Source organism: Poromitra crassiceps, assembly GCF_964638095.1.
Source record: "Poromitra crassiceps genome assembly, chromosome: 7".
Taxonomy (NCBI): domain Eukaryota; kingdom Metazoa; phylum Chordata; class Actinopteri; order Beryciformes; family Melamphaidae; genus Poromitra; species Poromitra crassiceps.
The window spans coordinates 34486844-34513144 of record NC_139628.1 but is presented as its reverse complement, the minus strand read 5'-3'; the positions used below and the strand labels follow the sequence as shown (position 1 = coordinate 34513144).

Sequence of the window (26301 nt, the reverse complement as noted above, 5' to 3'; positions counted from 1 at the left end):
GAAAATCACAAGTAGCCGTGGCTGAAAGGTTATCCCAGTAATTTAACTGTGTGAAAGAGGCTCCAACAGACACTGGATGGAATACTTAGCTTGTGCTGCCATCTACTGGTTTTCCAGCCTCAAAATTTCAGCAAATTTCATTCAAATCAAGTTATGAGACAGCAACTGAGAATGTGAAAGAATATTTAATTCTTTTTTAGGAGATTAAGAACACAAATGGTATAATTAAAGGCCTCCGATTGAAATCTAAACATAAAATGCCTGATATGGCTCCCCATGTTCAACCACTAATCAAGTGTCGTAACCAGACCTGTAGAGCAAAGTCAACTAATACATGGATGAACAGCAATAATAAGTAATTTCTCAGTTTCCCAGCTATGACAGGCAAAAATGAAAATATAAAAAAGACCCCCCCCCCTTTCAAAATGTGGTTTGAATGGCAGTGTTTTCACCAGGAAAGTTCTTAGGTCATCTGGCAAGTATTGCCGCACCGCCGGCCAAGTGTCTTTTGTGACAGGGGCCTGCGACAGACTGATGGCAGCATTAAGGTAAGGCCCTATAGTTTCTGTGATAACAGAATCGTGGAATTGAGAATTTTAAAAAGCTATGATACAAGCTTCCATAGGCCAAATTTGGGGGTGGGGGAATAAAAAAAATCTAAAAGATTACGTTAAAAGAAAATCCCCGGTGCTTAGGACTGGTGGGCTACCAGGCTGGTAGTTGTTTTGCCACTTAGCCTGCCCTGCCTCTCTGTTGGCTGCTGCAATTCCTGAGAAATAATGAACTGGGTACAGTTTCCCCAAATACATTTTTAGCACTTGACTTGAACTGCAATGATCTTGGCACTGGCACAAGATGCTTTTTGGAAACCTCGAATCATCAATTTAGGTAAACCAGTCAATTAAAATGTAATAAAAACAAAAACAAAAAAGCATTTAAACAAAATATATATGTATATGATCAGAGGCTTTCATTTTTGGTGACTAATATTTAAAATGTTCATAAAACTGTTAAAGATAAATATTGTTATTAATTCAAAAATGAGCAAAAAGCCTTTAAACCCTGTAAATGTCACCGACTACTCTGTATCAGACAGTATGAGTGATTCTGCTTTTATTGAAGGTGATCGGACCCATGGCATCTTGTCTGCATCTTTTTCCATTTCAGCACTTGTGGAAGCCTCTGTGGTCGGAGCCGGGTTTGTAATGGGGGCCAGGTCTCCAGGTCCAGCCACCCCCGTTCCTCCACTCATTTTGCCTGTAAACACAGGAGTAGCCAGTAGTTTCCTATTTAGTAATCACCATTATTATTTTCAGTTCAATGTGGGGTGATGGTAGAGTGACTACAGTTTTCCAAAAAGAAGACTCACTGCCCTTAATCTGTTATCACCACAAACGACAGGGCAATGCAAACAAACCCAAAACTTCAATTTGAATCCAAAATGGGTTGCAAGTCACTCACCTGAAATTCTCATCTTGCAGGTCATCTGTGATCTTTGCCGACCTGGATATGTGCATGCCTGCAGGGATCCTCTCTGGGTATCGCACAATAATGCTGGTGCCCATTAGCTCATAGCCCTGATGAAGAGCACAAAGATCACATAAAAATCCAGTAGAAAGCAAAGGAGTTGATATACTCCTGGCATGGTCCTAGTGCCTCTCATGTGCATGTAAGGGTAAGCAAATAATATGCATGTCATGGAGACCTTGGCCATCAAGAGGAAACGATAAGCAGAGCTCAACAGGACCCAAGCAGAAGATAGTTGTGGCTGAATTAAGAGAAGAAACTCAAAACATGGGGCCCAATCAGTGACCGGGAGTTGATAGACTAGATAAACAATGTCAATTCCCGGTATTTCCTCCCTTACCATCTGTCTCATGGTCCATGCGTTATACCAATGTCTAGAGATTACTCTATTTAGCCTACATCTACATTCGTAAATATATCTTCAAACAGATAAGGTGATTTATGCAAGTGAGAATGAGGTTAAGATTACATTGGAAAACACCAACTTAATGTATGCAAAAGGTGCAACAGAAGTCAGTGCAGACAGTCTGTAGTGAAGTTACGACTTCAAGCCTCTCGCCCACTAGTCCAACCCCATTACCCATAGTCCAGGGACTACTTACATTCAATTGTCGGATCGCCTCATCACAGTACTCTTGCTTGGTAAAGTTTACAAAGGCACATCGTTTGGGAGTCAGAAGCTTGACACTATAGATAGCCCCAACACTGCAAGAGAAGAGATGGTCTTGGTGAATGAGATTAACATAATACATTTTTTTAATCACAAAGAAAACTGGGAAGTCCAAGTTTGATTTTTTTTCAAGGGGAGTGGTAGATGTACTGAGTTCAGTAATCATGCATACACATATCTTCTATAATGATTTTATCATTTCGTTTCATAGGTGTGTGTGTAGAACCATCAGCTAAGAGTTCCTTCTCTAAAAGTGGATGTACAGCATTGTGGAGTAAAAAGGCTTCCTATAAAAACGAAGTATTCCCTTACCTGCTAAATAGCTTGGTTACCATGGGCTCAGTTACTTTGAAAACCACGTTTCCCACCCATACTGGAAACAGTTCCCTGTTGAAAGAAAATACTGATGTTTAAGGAGTGGTTAGGGATTTCAAAAATGCAGAGGTGTGTGAGTATGTCACTGGTTGGGCTCTCTAACTGTATAACTGTATCAAAACTCACGGTGGCAGTTGACGATCTTCATGGTTGGTCTTCATCGCTTGATCAGAAATGGGCTTTGGCTGACTGTGGACATTTGACATATTCTGGGCCGGACCTAAAGGTCTGTTCTTAAGTGGTGTTTTTGGTGCATCCGGAGACTGAGGAGCTACGTGGGGGTTTGGGTTGGCTGAAGGAAGTGGAGGGGCTCTGGTGATATTAACTACTGGAGCCGGTGGTTGAAGTTCACGAGCTGGAAGCCTGTCATTAAAAGTGGCTCCTAAACACAGTGACAAGCATTTAGATTAGATTTAGAAAATTGACAGTTAAAATGTGGACAAGCAAGCACACTTTACACAAACTGGAATTTAGCAGATTCATTTTAGGATAACCATACAAGTTGATCATGTAATTCCACTGAAGCTACAACCCCATTGACTTAGGAAGATGTACTCCAAACAGGCAGACCTCACTCGTGCAAGCAGATTTTAAATGTCCTCTGATGCAAAACAGCATCTGGGTACAACCCTCAGAAAGTAGCAAAAGCACAGACAAAGCAACACTCACCTGGTGTAGCATTTAAATTGGACAGCACCTCCAGTGCTTTATTTAGTGTCCCATGAATTATTAAGGCATTTGAGCTCTGCTCCCGAGAGAAACCATACTCCTGAAACAAAAACAAAAAATAAACGGGATTCCAGGTAAGCAACAATATCAAAGCATGGACACCATATTCAGTTAAGGGTTCAACGTACGGTACTTACGGTAAGTACAATGTACATTACTCAACGTACTTAACAACGTACTTAATAAGTACAACAGTGAAGTTCCCTTTAGATTAGGGATGTTCATTTTGAAAAATTTCCAAAATCGATAATCGGTGAGAATTAACGATCAATTATCGATTATCGATTTTATTAATACTTAGAAAATTTTCAATATTTTCATTTTTTTTTTTTACAAAATGAATGCCTATGGCAGAAAATACGAAAGACAACGTGTTCTCCTCAATGAACTCTTTATTTCAATGTGTCTCCTCTCCAACACTGCTGTCCCCGGCGCATGCCGGTGTGAATTTCCCATGTTTAAAACAGTTTTGTTGGCACAAAGGCCCGTGCCCAGCCAGAAAACTAGAGACTATATGAAGCTCCACCTCACGTTAGTCGGCTGTGCAATGGAGTGGGGCGAGGAGTAACGAATTCCACCCAAACCTAGTTCAAAAAAAAAAAAAAAAAAAAATTTTTTTTTTTTTTTTTAATAATTAAAAAATCGATCCAAATGCCACAGGATCGATTCCAATCCTTAACGATCGATTATCGATTTTCGATAATTGATGAACATCCCTACTTTAGATACATTTGTTTTCCATTAGTTACAATATATGTAATGTCAACATACAGACCAATAAAGCAGCTACGAGCAACTTTTTCGATTGTTATTAAACAGTATAATTACAATATTGATGCATCACATCTTACCTATAATAGTAGCTGAGACCAAAGCCGTGTCAATCGGAGATTGCTCCCTTAGGTGATTATTAAGTCTGTGTCTGTCTAAACTCGCGTCAACAGGGGGCTCTCTCTCTCTCCTACGGCCGGCCCGGCTACACCCGGAAGTGAAACGCAGAAGTGAAACCCGGAAGTGAAACGCAGCTGCCTGCCTACGCCGTTTGCGCTGCCTAGCAACATAACATAAACAATGTGAACGCCACGCATACTCTCGGGAACATCTCTCGTTATATTCTAACAGGTTTTTTGGAAGTTATTTTGTGGTTATGGCTGAAGTGGCTGCTGCAAACCGTTTCATTTCACTTCCTGATCTGCCCTGGCCACAGACAGACTAACACTGGCCGATTCACTCGGGGTTCAAGCGAGACTACTGTGCGTTGGTCTCGTCGACTATTAGAGGTAAGATGTGATGCATTGATATTAAATTTATACTGTTTAATAACAATCGAAAAAGTTGCTCGTAGCTGCTTTAACAAACATTTTCACACCAGTCATGCACAATTTTATATAGCTAAATAAACTTGATACTGGTTCAATGCACATCAACGTATAAGACAATAAGAGTATGCATTTTCACATGCAACATAATACATCACGACATAACACCATAGTTCACTGTTCAACAATACTGTTACACACCATTAGTTGCGTTATCTGCACGCGCATCAGTTCCTGGGCAGCATCTGTACAGGAGCTGTCCAGCTTCAAAACCTCCTTAAAGGCCTGGGCGGCCTCATCATACCTCTGTGGGGAGAAGAAACAACCACAAGATCTAGAACTCTCTGACACAGGATTCAATACAAGTTCAGACTCACTCAACTTGGCTGGATTCATATTCTGTACAAACTTTACATAAACATTCTAAATTGGCCCTAGCCTTACTTCCTGTTGCAGTGTTTGCTTATACAATAACTGAGCGGAAATAAACTTGAGTCCAAACAGAATTCCGGTAAAACGGTCTACAGTATATATAAGTAAGCCCAGTAAAAAAGATATTCTCTCCCCCTCTCTCTATACATACATATGTGTATGTATGTATATATGTATGTATATATATATATATATATATATATACACACACACATATACACATACATTAGGTAAATGGACAAAGCAGTGCCACACTTTGTCCCCTTCTAAAACGTTGATACTGCAGCAGTCTGTCTCTCGTGTTCATTAAACTACCGGGTGTTCTTCATAACCACAACAGATAAGAAGCATAGCCACAACAGATAAGAGGCACCAAAGGGGCCTAAGCCTCTACTCCTGAAAAGTCAAAGTAAGCACGCACGCACACACACACACACACACACACACACACACACACACACACACACACACACACACACACACACTGTGTTTATGTTTGTGTGTCTTTATAAAAAATGTGCCACTTATTTTGCACACACACACACACACACACACGGTGTGTGAGTCATCAATGCGAGTCTGGTCAGTCAGCTGACTTCTGGAAATAATTCACTGGTGTGGCAACAAGGACAAAGTGACCACGAGGTCATTCCAACCTGCAATATCATATCGGAGTCCTGACTGCACCACATTGACTGTGACTCAACTACATGATATGTATGACATAGTGGGGACAGTGTGGGTGGTGCAGATGTGTTAGGACATGACATGTACGACATAGTGGGGACAGTGTGGGTGGTGCAGATGTGTTAGGACATGACATGTATGACATAGTGGGGACAGTGTGGGTGGTGCAGATGTGTTAGGACATGACATGTATGACATAGTGGGGACAGTGTGGGTGGTGCAGATGTGTTAGGACATGACATGTATGACAGAGTGGGGACAGTGTGGTGGTGCAGATGTGTTAGGACATGACATGGTGGAGACAGTAAAGTATGGGTGCTGCAGATGTGTTAGTATGACATGTACGACATAGTGGGGACAGTGTGGGTGGTGCAGATGTGTTAGGACATGACATGTACGACATAGTGGGGACAGTGTGGTGGTGCAGATGTGTTAGGACATGACATGTATGACATAGTGGGGACAGTGTGGGTGGTGCAGATGTGTTAGGACATGACATGTACGACATAGTGGGGACAGTGTGGGTGGTGCAGATGTGTTAGGACATGACATGTATGACATAGTGGGGACAGTGTGGGTGGTGCAGATGTGTTAGGACATGACATGTATGACATAGTGGGGACAGTGTGGGTGGTGCAGATGTGTTAGGACATGACATGTATGACATAGTGGGGACAGTGTGGGTGGTGCATCTCTAGTTAGGACATGACATGTATGACATAGTGGGGACAGTGTGGGTGGTGCATCTCTAGTTAGGACATGACATGTATGACATAGTGGGGACAGTGTGGGTGGTGCAGACATGGCCACTTACCTTCAGACCGGCCAGAGCCCGGCCCTTTCTATAAAGGCCTTTGACCCAGCCGGGAAACATGCTGAGGGACAACTCGGCGTCGGTCAGCGACTTCTCATATTGTTGCATTTTTTCAAAACAGAAAGAGCGATTGCCGAACAGCCTGCAATTAAAATAATCACTTTAAACATTGTCTGACAGTCAATGGATGGTGATCACTATGAAGGAGGACACTATTACAAGGATATTGATACTGAATATAATCAAATTGGGTAGAAGTGATGAGACGTATTCTTACTTAAACTCTGTAGGGTTGTACTTAATTGCGTCCGTGAAATACTTCACAGCCATATTAAAATCTCCGGCACTTGCAAACTGATTCCCAAGAACTGCAAAGAAGAATTTTAGTCAAACACTTGGTTGATAAAGTATTGTTTACATAGAAACGGTGACTCAAACAATGATTAACCCAGCTGGCTGTACATTTTGTGTACGTTGTGGACAAAACTCACCTGCAAACTCTGTACTTATTTTTACATGGTCTTCATAGGCGGGAGTGTTAGGGGTGGCAGTATCCTGTTGAGACCAGGAGAAAGAGAGGTTTAAAAATGGCAAGGGTGAGTGCTGGGCATCCGATCACAGGGAGGTCAAGGGTCAAGGCTGGGCATCTGATCACAGGGAGGTCAACCCTTGTGCCATGGAGGGCCGAGAGTATGAATGTTTCTGTTGCAACCAAAGGCTATAATGTGGTTTCACTGATTACCACAACTTGAACCAGCAAGGAGGACCTAATCAGTGAAATCAGCCGTAGACTTTGGTTGGACTTTGGTCTGCACTCACAGGATCTGACACAGACCCTATAGCCTCTTCCCATCCACCTTTATAGTAATGATGCTTAATTAATGGTTAATTTATTGAGAAATTAATAAGTGTGCGGCATTACGATGATCCCCTACTCTGGATGTGGCTACACCGTAACTCATTAATGGTAGGTCTGGGGGGGGGGGGGGGGGGGGGTAAAAACAAAACAAAAAAAACAATGGTCACATTGTTAGATATGGATGTGTTGGTGGTCACTAATCACAATTTTATGAAGCATGGACAAAATCCAACTAGCGTGCAAAATGAAAGGAATACAAATAGCTGGATAGGGAGAGTAAAGCAGAGTAATGAGACACTAATGCAGATGGCGTCATATCATGGCTATGGGGAGTGGAACAAGATCCCTAACGAAATTAAGTCTGCGAACTCTCTGAATGGTTTCAAAAACCTTCTGAAGAAATTATTTTCGAGTAACGTATTTTGGAACTTATGTTGGTGCATATCTCCCGTTCTTTTTATTCTTGACTGTTTTGTTTATGATGTTATATGTTATGGTTTGTCCTGTTTTTATAAGACCAGGGACCATGTTGGAAATAAGTGTTTATACACTTTCTCACACTCACACACACACACACACACCTCTCTTGGATGCCGTTGTTCTTTATCCACAATCAAATCTAACCAAAACAACTTCATGCAAGTAAACAAACACTGCAACAAAAAAGCATCGATGCAAGACGTGAATAAAAGAAGTATCGATCGGTACAAATGCCCAGCAACCACCAGGCATGGTTGTTTAGAAGGGCAAACGAGCAAGAATGTCAAATCTTAACTATGAAATGACAGATTCTGACTATTATTTGCAATGCTGAGCTCCCACCTTGTTCACATCATTGTGGTCTTCATTAGGTTGGTCAGTGGCTGGTGGAGTTTCCTTCTTAACCTGGCTCTTCTTGTTCTCCTTCCTCTCAGACTTGGGCTTTTGCTCCAGTTTACGCTGAACTAGGAGGGCAGCTTTACTCACAAAAGCACTGTTCATATCCAACTCCTGACCAAAACACAAAGAACAGGCAAGATCACAGTTTAAAGCATACATAGGGGTTGGTCCATGATTCAAATAGATTTGATTTTTTCACTTTTCTGAGTAGTTAGGACACTCAAAACAGAAATCAAATGTCAGGTTACATTCAAAGTGATAGCAAATTCAGGGGCTTAACAGTTATTCTTAATTGTGTGAGGGAGATATAAAGACACCCTTTCTTCAGAATGGGTGGTGGGGGAGGTGCGGTGATGTTCTCATGGTCGGGGTAGGGGTGGGGTTGTATTTGACCTTTGACCTAGAGCCGTCATATTCATATTCTGATAAAAGGTCATAAAAGGGTGTCTTTTTATCGCTCGTGTGACAAACCGAACAGAATCACTGAACCAGTCTTGTTGGCATACACCTGAACTACAAATTACACCATATAAACAGCTTCATACAGTGTGTGGATCATGTATGGTTTATATGTAAAACAAGCTTAAACCAAGACTTGAAAGAAAATCAAAGTTACTAGAATTTGTGTATGGCCACATTTTCCAAGGATTGTGAAAAATAATCACTTCACTGCCCATTTCAAAATAAAACATTTTTAAGTGGCTAAATGTACTTTTTTCAGTATAACAACAAGAAGCCTGATTTATAAGTTATTATAGAAATATAAACAAATCAATGAATCTCCAAAAAACTAAGTTGGGTTCATGCCATAACAATTCAAAAAGAAAAAGCTTTCTTTTTGCCCATGCCCCCAATAATGGAAAGAAATTTGAATATGAGTCTGAATTGCAGTGAAACCAACCCAAAGAAAACAGTGTTGGTACCTCTGATTCACTCTCAGGTTCACTCCCTTCTTCTTCTTCTTCTTCTTCACTGGATTCCCAGACCTGCCAATCTTCACCTTCTTCACTGCTGTCTGTATCATACAGGCCAACTCCTGCATTACATTTATCATTAACCTCTTTACTCTCCTCTGCTTTGGACGGCTGCGAGTCATTCTCTACCTGTGAAACAGGAAAAAGAAGAAAGAAAGAAACAGGATATTAGTATGCATGTTGTTTGTTTTCCTCAAGGCATTGGTTAACTTTTACAGATGTGGTAAACAAATGCAGCGGAAAGGTGACAATTACCTCAATGCTTTTTTGTGGATTTTGTTTCTCCTTCTCCAACTTCTCAAGCAGTTTTCTTTCCTTCTGTCTCTGTTGGGCAACAATACAGGAGTCAGGCGATTATACGGTCGTGGAAGTTCTATAGCAAAACTTGTGTCAGGCCAAACGAGCTAAGGACAGTGGCTCATATGACCCTCCTTTTAGACCAACAATCACAATAGTAGTTGTCTTCTATGGTAACATACATCACCATATGACTTCATATATACAGTATTCAGATGACACTAGACAAATTAGATTAGTTATGTGCCAAGCCTTTACAGAGCCGGACATATTAGCATCAAAGGCGCTGTCGTATGAATGACCCCTATTATTCAAAAAGAGTTAAACTGCAGGCCTGATATACAGGCAGAAAGCCATCCATATTGGATTAACACGTTCACTGCCGTGGACGAGATATCTCGCCAAGCAGAAACCAGCGGTTGACTGCCGTGGACGAGATATCTCGTCAAAAAAAAAAAAAAAAAAATTTTGACGGTGGGACGTGGATCTAACCCTTTTACATCTCCTATAAAAATATGGGAGCCACCGAACGTGTACAACCCATTCCACCGACCCACTAAGTGGCGACAGTGCTCTCCAGACTAGAAAAAGCTGAGCCAAAACTGCAGGGGAAAGCGCGAGGAAACCATTCTCATACTGTAGAATGGTTTGGCGAAAACGCTTTCACGCTGGCGCACAACGGTGGCGCACAACGGTGGGGGGTTCCAAAAATAGACTGGGTGCAACACACTTTGAAACACGCAGCATAAATAAGCACAGAATCGCAAAAGCTTCATCAAATCTCTCAACCGAAACCCCAAGAAACGAGCGAGCCCATCCAGACTCGCCCGACGAGGGGCAGCCAGGCAGCAGACAGGCAGCAGAAACTCGCTTGTGACACACCCGCTGCAGCCACGGAGGGAGGAGGAGAACACACACGGAGGGAGGAGTTTGAAGGAGAGGGGGGTTTCCTGCTGTTATGGAGGAAATTACTGTTCAAAACTATTGTTTAGATGTCTGACGTCTTACTGATGCCAAAAATAAATGGTTAAAGTGACTGTTCTATCGAATTTCACAAAAAGGCATTTATCTCAGCTTAAATTTTCAGACGCTGAAACCATGCTGTATTCAACTGCTAATGCCTACATAACTACTAACTCTACAAACTAACTCTTTTAGACAGAGAAAGCACACATTCTATTAGTTCTTTTGAGATATTTTGTGTTCACAAAATCCTAACAGAAAATAATCCTCGGCTCTTGAAAGATGAGCCAGAATCCTCAAAAAAAAACCTTGGCAGAAGCTACCTACAGTAAAAAAAAAAGCTGTTGGCAGTGAATGTGTTAAAAGTTACAGACTCCATTGATATCCACTGAGAAGGAACAATTTAAGCAACGTTAGTATGATTAACGATCATTCCCATCACAGACTTCATCCGCACAATCAAACATACACTCATGGCTGCTGGGAAATAGTGGGAGATACGAGAGCACAACTTGCCTGTTTCTTAAGCCGCTTCTTCGCAGCCCTTTCTTTAACTTTTTTCGACTCTTGTAATAATCTGGCTCTTCTTTCGGCATGCTAATGGAGAGGTGATGCAACTGACATTACACAGAGTTCAACCGTTTCAACTGAGCACAATCAAATCCAAGAAGACACTCATATGGGTTCATGAGATCAAATAAAAAATTCTAAGCTCACGCTCTCAACTGGCTTAGCCACTGCAGAGGACAGCTGTGAAAGGTGGTGGCGAGCTGGTGCTGGTGCTGGTGGTGACGATGTGAAGCGATTAGATTGAGCCGGAACGATTCTTCGTTCTTCGTAGGAATTGGTGGAAGCCCGTGTAAATCTTGTATTAAAATCACTGGCGCTGCCATACCAAAAGTCTTCACTAGGATAACTTAGGTCATCATCCGGATCATCATCAGTTACTAGAAGAGGAGAGAACGGCGTTTAGTGCTGAATGGGTGAACAGCAGTGGTCAGACAGACAGTACCAAAGTGAAAGCCATATAAGCAAAGTTATGGATGATTTTGGCTGTTGGCTGATTTAAGATTGAAGCTTTGAACAACAATAAATACATTAATTCCATTTACTGAATGTGCACAGCAAAGTAATTTCATTACACCCACGTTTAGTGTATTTTCACAAATTAAACACTTTTCAGAACAAAAAAGGGAATATTGACTGTGCTGTGCAGATGAGATCATCTCACTCCAAACAATATGCTTACAAATACAAATAAAATACAATATGCTTAAAAAAAAGAAAACAAAAACATTTTTTTTATTAAAAAAGAAAATACAATATGCTAGTACAAACTTACTGAGAATGATTTTAAGATAAAATACAACAAAATAAATCATTACACATAATCATGACTACCGTAGTATTAGATGCATTATGAAGTATCTCCTTCCTTACCAATAAATCCAATCCTTACAACCCTTGGAAAAGGAGCATTTCTTTCAAACATATCCACTACCCTTTTCTGGAAGGATAGAAAGAGAGAAGGATGTCAGTTCCATAGAATTGCTCACACCCATCACATTTCCCCCAACTCTTTTTGCCGGGAAAATGTGTCAAGCTTTCAATCAGCAAGCAAGCAAAAAGCAATCACTTTCACCTTATATACTAATTAAGAGTTGGTCAATTTTACACCACTGAAAACTAGAAACTGGGGTTATTGTCTGGCACAAGTACATGCATGCACACTGCGGAGCTAGGGATAGCTTTCACTTCTGTTTTTGTGGAAGCACTGGCTCATTGGTTGAACAGACATTAGGGATGGGCGCGAGTACTCGGGTACTCGAGCACTCGTTCATAACGTCAGTAGTCGAGTAACGTTTCTGCTGTTCGGGTACTCGCCCCACTCCCCCCCCTTTAAAAATGGTCTAGAAGATCTACGCACGCATCGTTATGTGAATCTGGCAGCATGAACTGCACGGGCGTCAAGTCAGCCAGAATGTACAAGAACATCGTCCGCTTTGTTGCTTTCAAAATAAAACGCCTATTGTAACGTAACCTTATTTATTTTGAGTAATGCGTTACAGCCACAGTTTCACGCCATATGACATCACGAGTATTTTGATACAAGGTTTGCTGCTTCATTCGTTGAAATACCTTTTCTCCTCCAACATGCATCAATAAGCTATTTACTTTTGTTTAAGTAACATTATTTTGAAAGTTTTAACCGGAAGTTTTCCAGCTCATCCCGAAAATGGTGGCTGAAGATATGCTCCCGAAGGAGACGCACACTTCTTCATAGCGCACGCCCGATAAAACTCATTCAAAACTTTGCAGTAACGCTAGTTTACTGACTACACTGTCGTTTCCCATAACAGTAGTCACAAGAAATGTGGAGAAAGAATCAATTTTTGGGAGACAATCGCTTCATGGTGATCACTATTTAGCTGCAGCTGTAACGTTAATCACACTGGGCACTGTGGGCAGTTTTCACTTTTTGGCAGAACACCGGACCTTGTAATCCGTGGATTTACGTTAGTGTAACAGTGATCATAAAGCAAAAGGGATGATACTACACAATAACCTGACATTGCTGGACAATGGACATGTAGGCTATTGGAAATGCATTCGCTTGTTTCACAACTTGTCTGCTCCAAAGCGCTAATGCCATCCATCCAACCATCGGAGATACTGTTTGAGGTAAGGCTGAATTATGCTCACCCTGCCGTGAAGGGCGCAGGGGTGGAGCGAGGGGCGGGCGCGTCAAATTACGTAAATTTGTTGGGCGTGGTTATGCGCTAGCTCCAGCGGCCGCTCGCGTTCTGCCTGATTTTTTTTCTAACAGCGCGAGCTTCTCTCCAAACATGGCTGCTTTCGATTCACTGAACCCTGAACACTGAGCTGTGTTTTCGCCACATTTCTTGACCCATGTGGTAGGCTATAAACTTAGATTTGCAACTGTTCGTTTTTAGTAATTTCACCAAGTAAATGTGTTGTGTTGAGAGCATGATTGAGAGAGATTAAAAGCAGCACAGAGTAGGCAATCAGGGCTGAGAAGTAAAAACGGCTTTCAGTAAAAACAAGTTTGGTGAGTCCTTCATGTGCTGATGTGCGGTCGTTTGAGAGTGAAAGCGCACTCAGTACTACACAGCGTTTCATTGCGACTTTTCACGGGCTGTTCTTCTCACCATTGTACAATAGCTACAATACATGCTGATCACTTTCTGAGTATAATGGCATCAGCCCCAGCGCGAGGTCTGCACGGTGACTCACGGAGACTCGCGGGGCCCCACCCCCACGGAGCTTTGCTCGAGCATAAGAGCACCTGTAGGCTTTAGATGTTCGCTTAGCGTCACCTAATATCACAGTCAGAGGGACTGACTGTGATATTGACAAAAAATGCTCCAGGTAGTGCTTTTTCCATGCAAAAATGCAAACGTTATGTGTGAACAGCCCCATATACAGCAAATTACCCCTGCTCAGTCATTACCATAGTAATCACACAGACCCCCCCCCCCCCCCGCGCGAGTGCTCGAGCACTCGTTCATAATATAAGGAGAGTACTCGAGTATTTAAATTGCTTAAAATGCCCATCCCTAACAGACATTCACCTTTAAATACTGTAGTAGCTGTCTGGAAATTAGTCCGTTGTAAGCCTAGGCTACAGTTTTGATTGAGACTGAGGAAGGACAGGATTTAATCGCAGCCAATTAAAACAGCCACGTCAAGAAAGTGAAGTGAAGCTAACCGTAACAGAGTGCACACATTTATTTTCCAGGTCACACATTCAAGTTACTTTAAATCCCTGTGATGTGATCACATGTGATCATCAGTGATGTGTGTACTCTCTTATGGGTTACGCCCACTGATGCCAAACTCAATACAAAAACCTGTCCGTTGTTGTCTTGCTTGTCACTAAATGTGCCAAACTACTATAACACGATTTTAGACCCGTTATGAATCAATGGGGTATTTTGTAATATTCGGGCTAAAAACCTAAGCTCAGACCACGTACGTGTTGCTTATTCGCAAAATTCACATCCGCACTCATTGTTTTGAATGGCAGGTTACCCCCAGTTCCGGGTCCCTTCCTGCCTCCTTTGCGTGATGTCAGAGTAACATTACGAATGAGGTGTAACGCTACAATTTCTCTCTGCAGAGATGCTATATTTGGAACAACTGTAACATTGTATATAAGAACAAATCATTATTTTATGATAAATGGTTTAACAATGGTATTATATTAGTGAATCAGTTGTTCAATAAATGACTCCTATACAACTACTCAGAATTTCTCAGCAGATACAAGGTACCAGTAACACAAAATAATTTGCTATTGTTTTTTATGCTATTCCATCTGGTAACCATACTTTCAGTGTAGCCCCCTGACCTACTCCAATCTCCTTTAGGTAGTTTGTTTTTCTTTTAATAAGGGTATGAACTCTGAGCTCCGTTTCAGAACAACATTGTTTCTATTCCTACTGCAGCATTTTACTGGAGTAATTATGTTAGTAATATTGAATAGATAGATAGATTAGATAGATGTAAATTGCTCTTTCTGTGAATTACATCCTGAAACCTGCTCACATCTACTCTGGTCTTGTAAATTTTGAACTGTGGAACATTTTCTCAGATTTTGTTTTGACTATAGGAATATTATTTTTGGTTGCTCTGATTACAATAGCAAAGACGAGAATGTGCTTTTTCTTATGAATTTGATTATACTTCTTGCCAAATTCCACGTAAATGTACTAACAAAAACCTAGATTCTTAGTATTTATGAGGGAAATGGAGCTTTACCTTTCAACTATCTCATCGTCAATTAACAAAAAAGCAGTCAAAACAGTGTTTATTTGCAATACTTTCAAAGTTTTTACATTAACTGTACTCATAAACCCCTCTCGCACCCTTACTTTTCTTTATTTTAATTTTATGTTATGTACACTGTACTGGTTATGTCTGCCGTTTCACCCGTATCTCTCTCTGTCTCACGTTTCTTTATGTCTCATATGTTTTCAGTTCTGATGTTTTATTTTAAACTGTATGTTCTAAAGTGTCAAATAAAGTTTTATAAAAAAAACGTTACCGTTTAAACTCAAAAACTAATTTATTAACTGCTAGTCCAAATCACGCTCAACAAGTTGTATGGTGTCTGCGAGGGCTCTCTGCTACTGAGAAGTCCAGTTTCCCATACTGCTCCAAATACCATCATGTATTGTAGCCAACGTGAGTCAACCATGAAATGCGGAAATCTGGGCGATTCCATGTTTTTTATGGCTTATTGTAAACAAGCATTAACTAGCTAGATTTGAACAGTTAAATTGTGTAAAAATACTTACGACTATGGGGGGTCTAAAATCTGGAAAAGACACAGAAACAATCAAAGTCAAAACACGTTCCCACAACGTTATATCAAATCAAATGGAACAGACAGATTGGTCTAAGTTATTGTTAACAAAAAGCTAGCTTAGCTTGTTAGCCACATTAGCCACTAACTTATAAAAGCTAGCCTGTTAGCCACATTAGCCACAAACTTCTAACAATAAGCCAGTGAAGCCAACATTTTTCTTACCTGGGTCTTCGAAATAGAACGGCATATTCAATGCTGCTATAGTTTCAGGCACACTCTGAAAGTGGGGTTATTACATAATAAGTTGCATTAACTTTAAACATCCAACTTCCACTGCGCGCTGCGCACCCTCGAGCTGCCTACACGCTCTCCCTCCCTCGCTCTCTCCAGGCCACCAGCTTCAGCTCCAGACCTTGAACGGAACTTGCTTTGCTTTTTGCTGCACGCATGCGCGTTGTCGTCCTCTTGACGGAGACCCTTGGCTGCTCCCTACTGGACACATGCCGGTACTTGCACAGATCTACTTCATCTACAATCTGGGAACCCATCGGTTAAACAAAACAAAAAAACTATTTTCGATGCAAGTCGAAAGTCTGTCTCGAGATATTACTTTATCTATGGCACTCCCTCCATACAATCATGTTTGACCCTGTCTTTCAGATAAATGATTGACTGGTTGGTTACCAGCCAATAATGGGTACTGTACTACTATGCAGATATTACAACTATAAATACCATTTAGTTTTCCATTTTAATGCGTTGTCACAAATACTTTTCACCTTAGGTGGGCTACTAGGCTACTATTAAAAAGAAAAGGGAAAAAGTCACTTTATATTCGAGCCCTCAATAAAAGATATCCATCTATCCTGTGTGTGTGTCTATCTCTATCTATCTATATCATGTATGTGTGTATGTATGTACGGTATGTATATATATACGGTATATATATATATACGGTATATATATATATAATTGAGACAACACTCATTTTAACACAATGCTTTCAGTTAGTCATTACTGTATGTGTACAAACACAAAGTTTTCTGTTTTTATTTTATGAATTATTTCAGGTGGGGGAAAAACAGTAGTTGTGGCTTTAAACAACAAATTAAGCTGTTGACAGAAATAGAAAATAAATATCATTGACAGTCATTTCTTGACTGACAAGAATCATTGTAGATAAATAACAATTCTGAAATCTCATTCATAATATTCTCCATATTTACAACTTAAAACAGTTGCTCACTCAGCACATTTTGACGAGAATGCTGCATTCAAGCAATATACACATTAATCACCGTAATCAGCACATTTTCTGTTTATAAAAATGGAATATTAAACCATTTCATTACAGGTTTTGATGTACAGTTAATGTAAATCATGGGTGCTCATTTATACTATCCACATGTCTATGGATTCCACACCTGTATAATAATTATACAGTTGCAGTTGCATAATTAGACAGTATACAGTGCACGCTCTGAATACTGAATACTCCATCCATACAATACTGAAAATGAACTGAACTGCTTTTTTGTGACCTTAGTTCAAAATTCAAAATTGTGAACTATGAACATGAACCAGTTCATTTTAATCTGTGTGACTGTGAGCTGAACTTTGAGCTAGCTCTTGTGAAGTGTGAACTTGCACAACACTGGTATAATTACAGTAAATGTGAGAATTTTATCAAGTCTGACAAATGCTTGACACACTGTGCATTCAAATACTTTGATTTCTTTTAAACAAATAATGCAATTAGATACATAATAACATTATGTTTCAGTAACAAGTATTATTCTGCCACTCCTGAATTAAAAAAGTACCGCCTATTTAAAATAAATGGCCCATCATACAAGTCAATGTCATACAAGATGGCTTTGTTTACCCAGAGTAAAAGAGCAGCTGTAGTGTGAGCATTAGTCCCTCCCTTTTAACTAGCGAAGCGGCTATCATTGGTCAGCCCACAAGGAATGATTTGACCTTATCTCTCCGCGGAACAGTTTGAAGGTCAACCCTGAGTCACAAACTCTAAAAGGCATTTCTCAACTGCTACCACGTCCCAAGGTAACAGCAACAAAAAAGCCTCAATTATAGCCAACATTTTGGCTACAAGTCGTTGAAAGAGAAAGTGGGAAATGAGCCTTCAGCTCCTGCAGTTTAAAAAGTGAGGGGATCACCATGGTTACTCCACAATCCTTCCGTGGCGCACAGAGAAGGCGATGAGTCTGTGGTAGAGCGAGGCCAGGAGCACGATGGCCCCCAGCACCATGCCAGAGACCAAGCTGAAGGCCCATATGGGGCCCAGCCTGGTATAGACCTGGGAGACGAAGATGGGGCCCAACGTCCGCGCTCCGCTGCCAGAGGCCGTCAGCCAGCCCATGTACACACCCTGCAGAGACAAACGGGAAAACAGCCACTTGTTACTTACGCCGGAGATATACTTGCTGTTGGCTACGCGTGCGTATCCTGCGTCCATTTGGAGCGTCGGTCGTGCACGCCCTATCCAAATGAATGCTATGCGTAAGCTACAAATAGAGGCAGGATACGCGAGGCAGCCATCATGCGCACGCGAACGTGTAGCTAAAAGCAAGTATATCTCTGGCTTATAAGTAGAGTAGCTGTTCACGTGAACTCACATTTCATTTTGTTCTACCAGACCGTCTGGCCTCAAGCTTTCACGCAGTGTTTGCAGTGGGAGGGTGTACTTGCCTTGACAGACAACTCCTCCAGCCAACCAGCATTGGATCCAGTCAAACCCAAATCCACTCGGGAGAACGACAAAAACATCTTTTCCACCGAGAAACTCTGCCGTTGCATACTCCTGTACTTGTTTAATTGTTGATATTGAGTCTGTTTCTGCAATAACTGCACTTTATAGCTGTTTAAACTCGACGAACGTTGACATTACTCCTCGAGGCGGACAAGCACGGAAGCAGCCATTACTGTTTTGCCAGCGGCGTTCCTGATTGGCCGGTTACGATGTCAACTACGAGGCGAGTCGCTGATTGGCTCGTACGCTTTGCAGTTTCTGCAAAAGCCCTCCCAGGGCTTGAGGCCAGACGGTCTGGTAGAACAAAATTAAATGTGAGTTCACGTGACCGGCTGGTTTACCAGGCTAGCTTATTTATAAGTATAAAATGAATACATGTTTGAGAAATGTCTGAATGCACTCCTAGTGGTCTGAAGCACACAAAACATTCAAACTTTTTCAGGAGTGGAGAGTTAAAAGATGATTTGTACTGGTAGGAAGCAATATGAGAAAGAGCCTATCACACCCATTCCTATTAGATACAGTATTGAATGTGAATCGTGATGTGAATGAGCCATTGATCTCAAGCCCACTGCCATGAAAAACAGCACAAAAGGAGCCACCCAGCCTTTTATTGTTGGCCACTGATTTGTTTCATTAGGGCAGCTGAAGGGTTAAATGCCTTGCTCAAGGGCAATATGATGATGGTAGTTGTGAGATGGTGAAATTCCATTCTACAACATTGATAAAAGGAAAAGGATTTCTCGTTCACTTTCCCCAGTAAGATTTTCCCTGCATGTCTGAGGAATCAAACCTATGAGCTTCTAGTCACTTTAATAACCTTCAGGCTACTGTCGGCCAAAGCTGTTCTATGTTCTTACCTGAGGCGTTGGTCCAAGGATTTTGGAGTACAGTGTGTAAGACATCACATTGCAAGCTGGGTATCCCACTCCGATGAGGATATCTGAGGTGATGTACTGTGCCAGGCGGATGGCAGGAGTATACTGGCACCAGGTCTGTTCAAGCGGGCAGCCCGTTGGCTCCAAAGAGCTGTTGGTGGCCAGTGTGGCGTCAAAGGTCTGATTGACCACCGAGTTGTTTTTGATGTCTGCATTTTGAAAAGACAAGCAAACACGCGCATGCTAAATCAATGCTCATTATTCTCAGCCAGGATGTTGTATTCCTGCAGTCCCTTAAATTTCATGCTACACCGGAAACATTGTAACATCACTCCACAAGGAAATACAAATTCTGTCAAAAAACCACTGCCACTAGGGCTGCACAATTAATCGTATTTTCATCGTCATCGCAATATGATCATGCGCAATAAACACATCGCAAAGAATAATAACAAATATGAATAACAAAAGTGGTTTTATTTACATGCGACATGCATTCCCACTCAGCATCTGATCATTTTGTCTTGTGTTGTAAATCCAGCGTACACCTTTCCCTTGCAACAGTGCTCTCCGCCCCTCTGCCAAAGCCCAAACACGCTGTGTGTAGTTTCAGCTAGAGTCAGTGTGTATTTCATTTCTTTATTCAGTGGGCATAGGCTATGTTTGGGGTCTATGTTAGCATTATTAAAGCAGAAAGACATAGGAACTGTATAGCTAATATGCATACTTTAATATTTGTTTATTTATCGCAAGTCGTATCGTCATCGCTATATTGAACAATGTTATCGCACATCGCAGATTTTCCTCATATCGTGCAGGCCTAACTGCCACTGCAGTATTATTTAAAAAACAAAAAAGCCAAAATGACATTCCATCTGCAGCAATGAATTACTACAACATAGGACACTGGACCCATCTTTTGGGGGCATTAGCTCAGGAGGTAGAGCTGTCGCCTGGGAATCGGAAGGTTCCCGGTTGGAGGCTGGTTCCTCCCAGTAGCGTGTCGAAGTGTCTTTGAGCAAGACATGGAAACTACCGTTGGTGTGTGAATGTGAGTGTGATGAATGTAGGGTATCCATGTAAAAGTCAATGGACTATATAAAAATGTGCTCTATAAATACAGTCCATTTACCATCTTTGCAAATAAAAAAGTCATACCTGCCCACTGGATTTTAGGGTACTGGTTCCCCCATGGGAGCAGAATAAAGAAACCACAGAATATAATGGCCAAGCCTCCCATCAACACAGGACGATCCCCAATCCTGGAAGGGAACAAAACATTCGATTAGCCAATATTTAGGGATTTTAATTTAATTTAATTTTTTTATTCACTTGGTTCATTCACAAACAACAAAATTGTGTAGATACCTTTGGGCGGCTATCTTTACAACTATAAACACCAGGATGGATTCAAAGCCAATGCAGGAGATGATGATGCCGTTGTACAGCACCGCATCTCTCCTCGTCCAGGCAAACATGTCCATGGACAAAGGGGTGGCGATTCTGAGGAATTACAGAAAACATCCAGTCAGATCTTAAACAAATAATACCGTGGAGCCTTTGCCTCATTCGGACTTGACTGCCTTCATACTGGACTGAAATACATACGTCTCGAAGACGGCGAAGATGAACATGATGGTGAAGAAGAGGGCATTGGAGGTCAGGACCGCTACCTGGTCAATGGATTCTTCGGTTTCTTGGCTAATGTCATCTCTCTCTACAACAGAGGGAAGAGGAGAATATGGACTTAATTATTGGTAGTTAAATGGAATATATTAAATGAGGTCAAGAGTAGGACAGCACATACCCTCTGACAGGTAGTTGATGGCCCGAATATGTCTCCCATGGTCATCTACATAGTGCTCTCTGATGAGTAGAGTCGAGATAGACATCTTAGCTAATTATGCTAGCCCCTTAATTATTATCAATGCTACAGCAGAGGTCAAAACATGATTTCTGATCATTGGAGAAGCATAGAAAAAGATTTACAAATCGACTGACAGAAGTGTAGCATAACTCAAGGGTAGATTGTTGTTGTTTTGTTTAGTTAAGTGCCCTCAATTCAATTCTCTCATATCCCAAAACCCTCTCCCCGACACACACATTTTAGGATTTGGGGGAAACCCTCACCTCCGCACCAACAGAACCAACAGGATGTTGACGATGCCAAAGGCTGCTGCCAGTAAGGCTGGAGCCGTGTACATGTTGAGCTGCAGGTCGATCAACTTCACCGTGACACCTTGCTCACCAATGAACGACAGGCATGCCTGCAGAGCTGACGCATCAAAGATACTAATCAAAATCAGGTCTACGTCTCCTAACCTACATAGCATAGTGGCTAGTTGCACTGCCTTTCTCCACACTGTCCCCAAACAGTTTGAACTACTTTTCATTGTATTCCCAAGACCAGTTTCTCTGACTGGGAGCTCAGTAAACCACCCAGACATCTTTACCTGGTCCCAGGATGAAGCCCAGGGCCTGACAGGCGCTCATGTTGGCCATGGCGTTGGTCCTCTCCTTCAGCGATGTGGCTCCAGCAACATAGGACCTCACAACGGCAACATTACCTGCCAAGACAGGACCGACACTGATGTTAGGGGATACATGTCGCTATGTATCATCTGCTAGAACAGAGCCATATGTACAAACTAGCTTCCCCCCCCTAAGTCCCATATAAATATATGTCTCTCAACAATGCACGTTATTCCTTTGTCACACACAGTTCAGTCAATACTTATGAATAGGCACCATTCTTTCCTGAAGCGAGAAAGTGGAGAACTAACTGTTGGATTTGTGATGTAAAATCTGACATTGATCCATAGACAGTGAATGGGGCTCTGGCTGGAGTTCTTGCACCTAAATGAGGTTTAAATTCTGGTTCATATCTGTTAGCAAAGCTAGACTATGAGCTTCACTTTCATGTGAGAACTCATCTGAGCATCTTATGAGTCAACAAAGTCAGCATCCCATTCATCCCTTAGATGAACCTCTGATTTTACATCCCAGTGACATCACAACTTCAAGGATTTTTTTTCTACATTGATTGACCTGTCTCGGGGGACAGGAATAAATATGTGAATTATTGAAATGGGTGGTAGAACAAAGAACAAAGGCTTAAAATCACTGTACGCCTTGAGTCACTATCCCTGAAGCCTAAGGATCAAGTCAAAAATCTTGGAGTTATTATTGATTCCGATCTCAATTTTAACTCCCACATTAAGTCAATTAGAAAATCTGCTTTTTATCATCTTAAAAATATAGCAAGAATTAGGGGATACATGTCCAGACAGGATCTAGAAAAACTAATTCACGCCTTCATTTATAGTAGGTTAGACTACTGCAATAGCGTTTTTTCTGGTCTCTCCAAAAAAGAACTTAGGCAACTTCAACTTATTCAGAATGCTGCTGCTAGAGTTCTAACGAAGACTAAGAAAGCTGATCATATCACTCCAGTTCTTAAGTCCTTACACTGGTTGCCAGTGTGTCAGAGAATAGATTTTAAAATACTGTTATTAGTCTATAAATCACTTAACGGCCTAGGCCCAAAATACATAGCTGAATTGCTCCCACGCTACGAACCGTCTAGAACTCTTAGGTCAACAGGGTCCAGCTTATTAACTGTCCCTAGGATCAAATCAAATCACGGGAAGGCTGCATTTACCCACTATGCTTCTGCTAGCTGGAACAAATTGCCTGAAGACCTCAGATCTGCCCCAACCTTACTTACTTTTAAAAATAGACTAAAGACTTTTATGTTTACCGTCGCTTTTAACTGCTGACAGCTACTATGCAAACCCAATGAGTCCTCTATAAGTTTGAGCTCTTTCTGCAACTGCTGCGCCTGTTGCTTATTGCACTTTTTATACTCTTTTTTTTTTAAGTTTTGTTGTGATGCTTTTAAATCTTTTATTTTCCTGTCAACCATTTTATGTGCTTAATGAAGTTGCTTAATGCACTTTTTATACTCTTTTTTTTGTGATGCTTTTAAATGTCCATTTTACTCTCTTCTTTTCTTTTCTTTTCTTTTCCTGTCAACCATTTTATGTGAAGCACTTTGAATTGCCTCTGTGTATGAAATGTGCTATACAAATAAACTTGACTTGACTTGACTTGGTATTCCCCTTTAAACCCACTAAAACAACAAATGACAGGGAACTCAGGAAACCTGCTCCGAAGCCCACAAAGGTTCTGGCCATGAGCATGTGGAACTTGTTCCCGGTTGTGGGCAGGTAGACGTAGGAGTAGTAGATATTGGCCGACACGTTGATGAAGATGGAGCACACCAGCGGCTCCCTGCACGGCCTGTGATTGGACCACAGGCCAAAAATGGGCGAGGCCACCATCTGACCCAGGCTGTAGGCTGCCACCACCCAGCCCAGGAAGCTGGCGTTGGCACTGTCATCAACCTACAAGGGACACACATGGAGCAAAGTGTTAGTAATGGGCATGAGGAATGTTCTACACACACTATACTTTTAACAGACATTCGGACAATGCTATAATAAATGCTATAATATGGAAATATGGGACTGTATATTATTAAGCAATTGATGCAATTCATTACATTACATTACATTACGTCATTTGGCAGACGCTTTTATCCAAAGCGACTGATTCCATTACTGATACATGCAATCAGACTCAAAACATTTAACCTGCAAATTAGACCACAAAGCATATTTCAGTATTCAGAACGAGGTGACGGTGGAACAAACGAAACGACAAAAACAAACAAACCGTGTTTTACTGCAACATTGAAAACATTCAGAATTGTTTGAACAGAAAACCCAGCATTTCCATCAACAATGTTTCATTGACCAACTGGTTTCAAGTTTTCCAAGATATTAATCAGGACCTCCCCCTAGGCGCATAACCAAAGTTTAATTTGCCCATTCTGTAAATCTGATCTGTGTTGTTTTTCTTTGGTGCACTACAAAATCAAAACAATACAAAATACTCCATGCCTGGAAACGTGGCACACAGTATCTCTTGAGAAGCGTGGCTTGTTTTTGCTCCTCTGAAATGAACGTGCCCAAAATGTCCAGAATCTATGTAGCTTCTTTCACTTCTTCTTTACTCTGCCAAGGCCGTCCTTTAGACCAGTGATTCCAACCTTTTTTGTTGTATGTACCCCTTGAGCTGTTTTGCCATGCCAATAGTACCCCATGCAAATTAAGATACTGTTTGTCTAAAGTTTAGACAAACAGTATCTTAATTGGCATGATTAATGCCATCAACAGTAAAAAAAGAAAAGAAAAAAAAGTTAGTTATACATAGCCTGGGTAAACCCAGCCTTCAACGTGACGTCACAGGCTATGCCTGTAGCGTACGTTTCTTCGTGCCTGATGGTACATAGAGGTCACATGGAAGCTGGGTTTACCCAGGCTAGGTGAGTCATGCTTACCTTTTGCAAATAGGGCCACAGTGATGTTATGACAATAGTGAAGCCTAAAACAGGACATGAAACAAACGAACAAGTGTCACATGCTGTCAAAGCTGAAACCACGCACAGTCACAGAAGCATCTATTAATTGCAATTTTATGGTTGTAATCAACAGTCAAAAATCTGCAAAAAAAAAACAGGTGTTTGCTGTTGTGGGGACTTGAACGTCTGCACCCAAGCATGCAGGAGGCCCTTCTACATTCAAGTGACTAACTCTTTACTCCAAACTAAAACCTTCGTAAAGTAATATAGGTGCAATGTTTCATAGATCACAGAACTTCTTGTCTCAGAATTGGCTGTTTGATACATGGCACATGGGGTACTAGGGAGGCAGGTGGCATCCTCACCTACACTGCTGAGGAACATGGTGAAGTACATGACTCGGATAGACCTCCACCGACTCTTGTAGTCTTCATCTTGGGAGTCCTCACTGTTTACAGGCAAGGGGACAATAAAGCAAGGGTGGTTCGCAGTTTGAGTGACTGTTCCTGGTGCTGATCAACATGACTATGACATGTTCTACCAAAACAATGTGACACATGTCCACATTACATAGGGTTAGTACCAGTGTTTTGATTTCCTATGTCATCATAGCATTGCCATTTGTTGAATTTTAACCGAACAGTTTGTCAACAGCCAGCGGCCAGTGAACTCTGCACTCCACTCACCTGCTTGTATCGTCCCTCAGCAAAGGAGTATTCTCGTCGGAGTCAACAAGAGACATGCTTGTTAAAACAGCACGAGACTTCCCAGATATAGGACAATAATATTCTAACGTTAAGTCGCCATGTAACTTAGCCGAGACGTAAAGTTAGTTAGCTTTCCTGCAAAGTCGCTTTTCCACACAGGTATCCAAGCTAGCTCTCGCCTATCAGCTTACCACTGGAGCTGACATTATAGCTAATCTATACGTTAGCCTGGCCCTATATTATAACGTTACCGCACACGACGATTAAGTGTGGTATTTTTTTTGTAACAGCTGTTAAAATCTAAATACGACAATCTGCAAAAACTTGACGTTTGATGTGGTTACCAGAGATCCTTTACTAGACAGCAGCAGTGTCAAGTTCCACATCTGAGTTAAAAGGAAACAAAAACCACTTCCGGCTAAAACGTTAGATTTCAAAATAACGAGTACGAGAGTGAATACGAGGAATTGTATTCAAGAAAGAATATTTCGATGAAATTTAAATGATTTGTTAGCAATATGGACGTTTCACACACAGCACTTTTCGTGTAAATGTGAACACCCTAACTCACTCGTTTTTCAAACACGACCAACTTTCGATTTTATTTTGAAGGAAATTCACAACTTCTGGTGTTGCTATTTCCCTTTCTCGTTCATGGACGCAG

General features: G+C 41.3%; 2 protein-coding genes across 2 annotated transcripts; both read right to left on the bottom strand.

Annotated features, from left to right (window-relative positions):
• Positions 1-170: 170 nt before the first annotated feature.
• On the bottom strand, positions 171-16224 carry LOC310779946 (uncharacterized protein). Its single transcript, XM_083640469.1, has 18 exons — positions 16080-16224; positions 15847-15866; positions 11966-12032; positions 11243-11472; positions 11042-11122; positions 9521-9589; positions 9215-9394; positions 8235-8402; positions 7045-7108; positions 6831-6921; positions 6554-6695; positions 4822-4926; positions 3242-3341; positions 2699-2954; positions 2510-2584; positions 2130-2232; positions 1462-1577; positions 171-1257 (listed from the first exon to the last, which is right to left on the bottom strand). Exons 1-18 carry the CDS (start codon positions 16102-16104, stop codon positions 1164-1166), a joined length of 1986 nt encoding a protein of 661 aa, XP_083496595.1. The 5' UTR covers positions 16105-16224; the 3' UTR covers positions 171-1163.
• A 711-nt stretch (positions 16225-16935) lies between these two features.
• mfsd8 (major facilitator superfamily domain containing 8) lies at positions 16936-25987 on the bottom strand. The gene is made up of 12 exons (XM_083640749.1): positions 25617-25987; positions 25296-25378; positions 24910-24953; positions 23671-23911; positions 21959-22072; positions 21636-21780; positions 21313-21371; positions 21114-21222; positions 20874-21008; positions 20664-20767; positions 19488-19714; positions 16936-18246 (listed from the first exon to the last, which is right to left on the bottom strand). Exons 1-12 carry the CDS (start codon positions 25670-25672, stop codon positions 18040-18042), a joined length of 1524 nt encoding a protein of 507 aa, XP_083496875.1. The 5' UTR covers positions 25673-25987; the 3' UTR covers positions 16936-18039.
• Between the last annotated feature and the right edge of the window lie 314 nt (positions 25988-26301).

Bases quoted from the DNA above. Each gene is read 5' to 3' on its own strand.
- LOC310779946 (XM_083640469.1), bottom strand. From the start codon at position 16,104: ATGCCGTTCTATTTCGAAGACCCAG. The intron at 9,590-11,041 runs GCAAGTTGTGCT...GTTGCCCAACAG, and splicing joins AGAAGCGGCTTAAGAAACAG to AGACAGAAGGAAAGAAAACT. The intron at 8,403-9,214 runs GTACCAACACTG...TGTTTTGGTCAG, and splicing joins AACCTGAGAGTGAATCAGAG to GAGTTGGATATGAACAGTGC.
- mfsd8 (XM_083640749.1), bottom strand. From the start codon at position 25,672: ATGTCTCTTGTTGACTCCGACGAGAATACTCCTTTGCTGAGGGACGAT. The intron at 24,954-25,295 runs GTGAGGATGCCA...GTCCTGTTTTAG, and splicing joins CATGTTCCTCAGCAGTGTAG to GCTTCACTATTGTCATAACA. The intron at 20,768-20,873 runs GTATCTACACAA...GTTCCCTTCCAG, and splicing joins GTAAAGATAGCCGCCCAAAG to GATTGGGGATCGTCCTGTGT.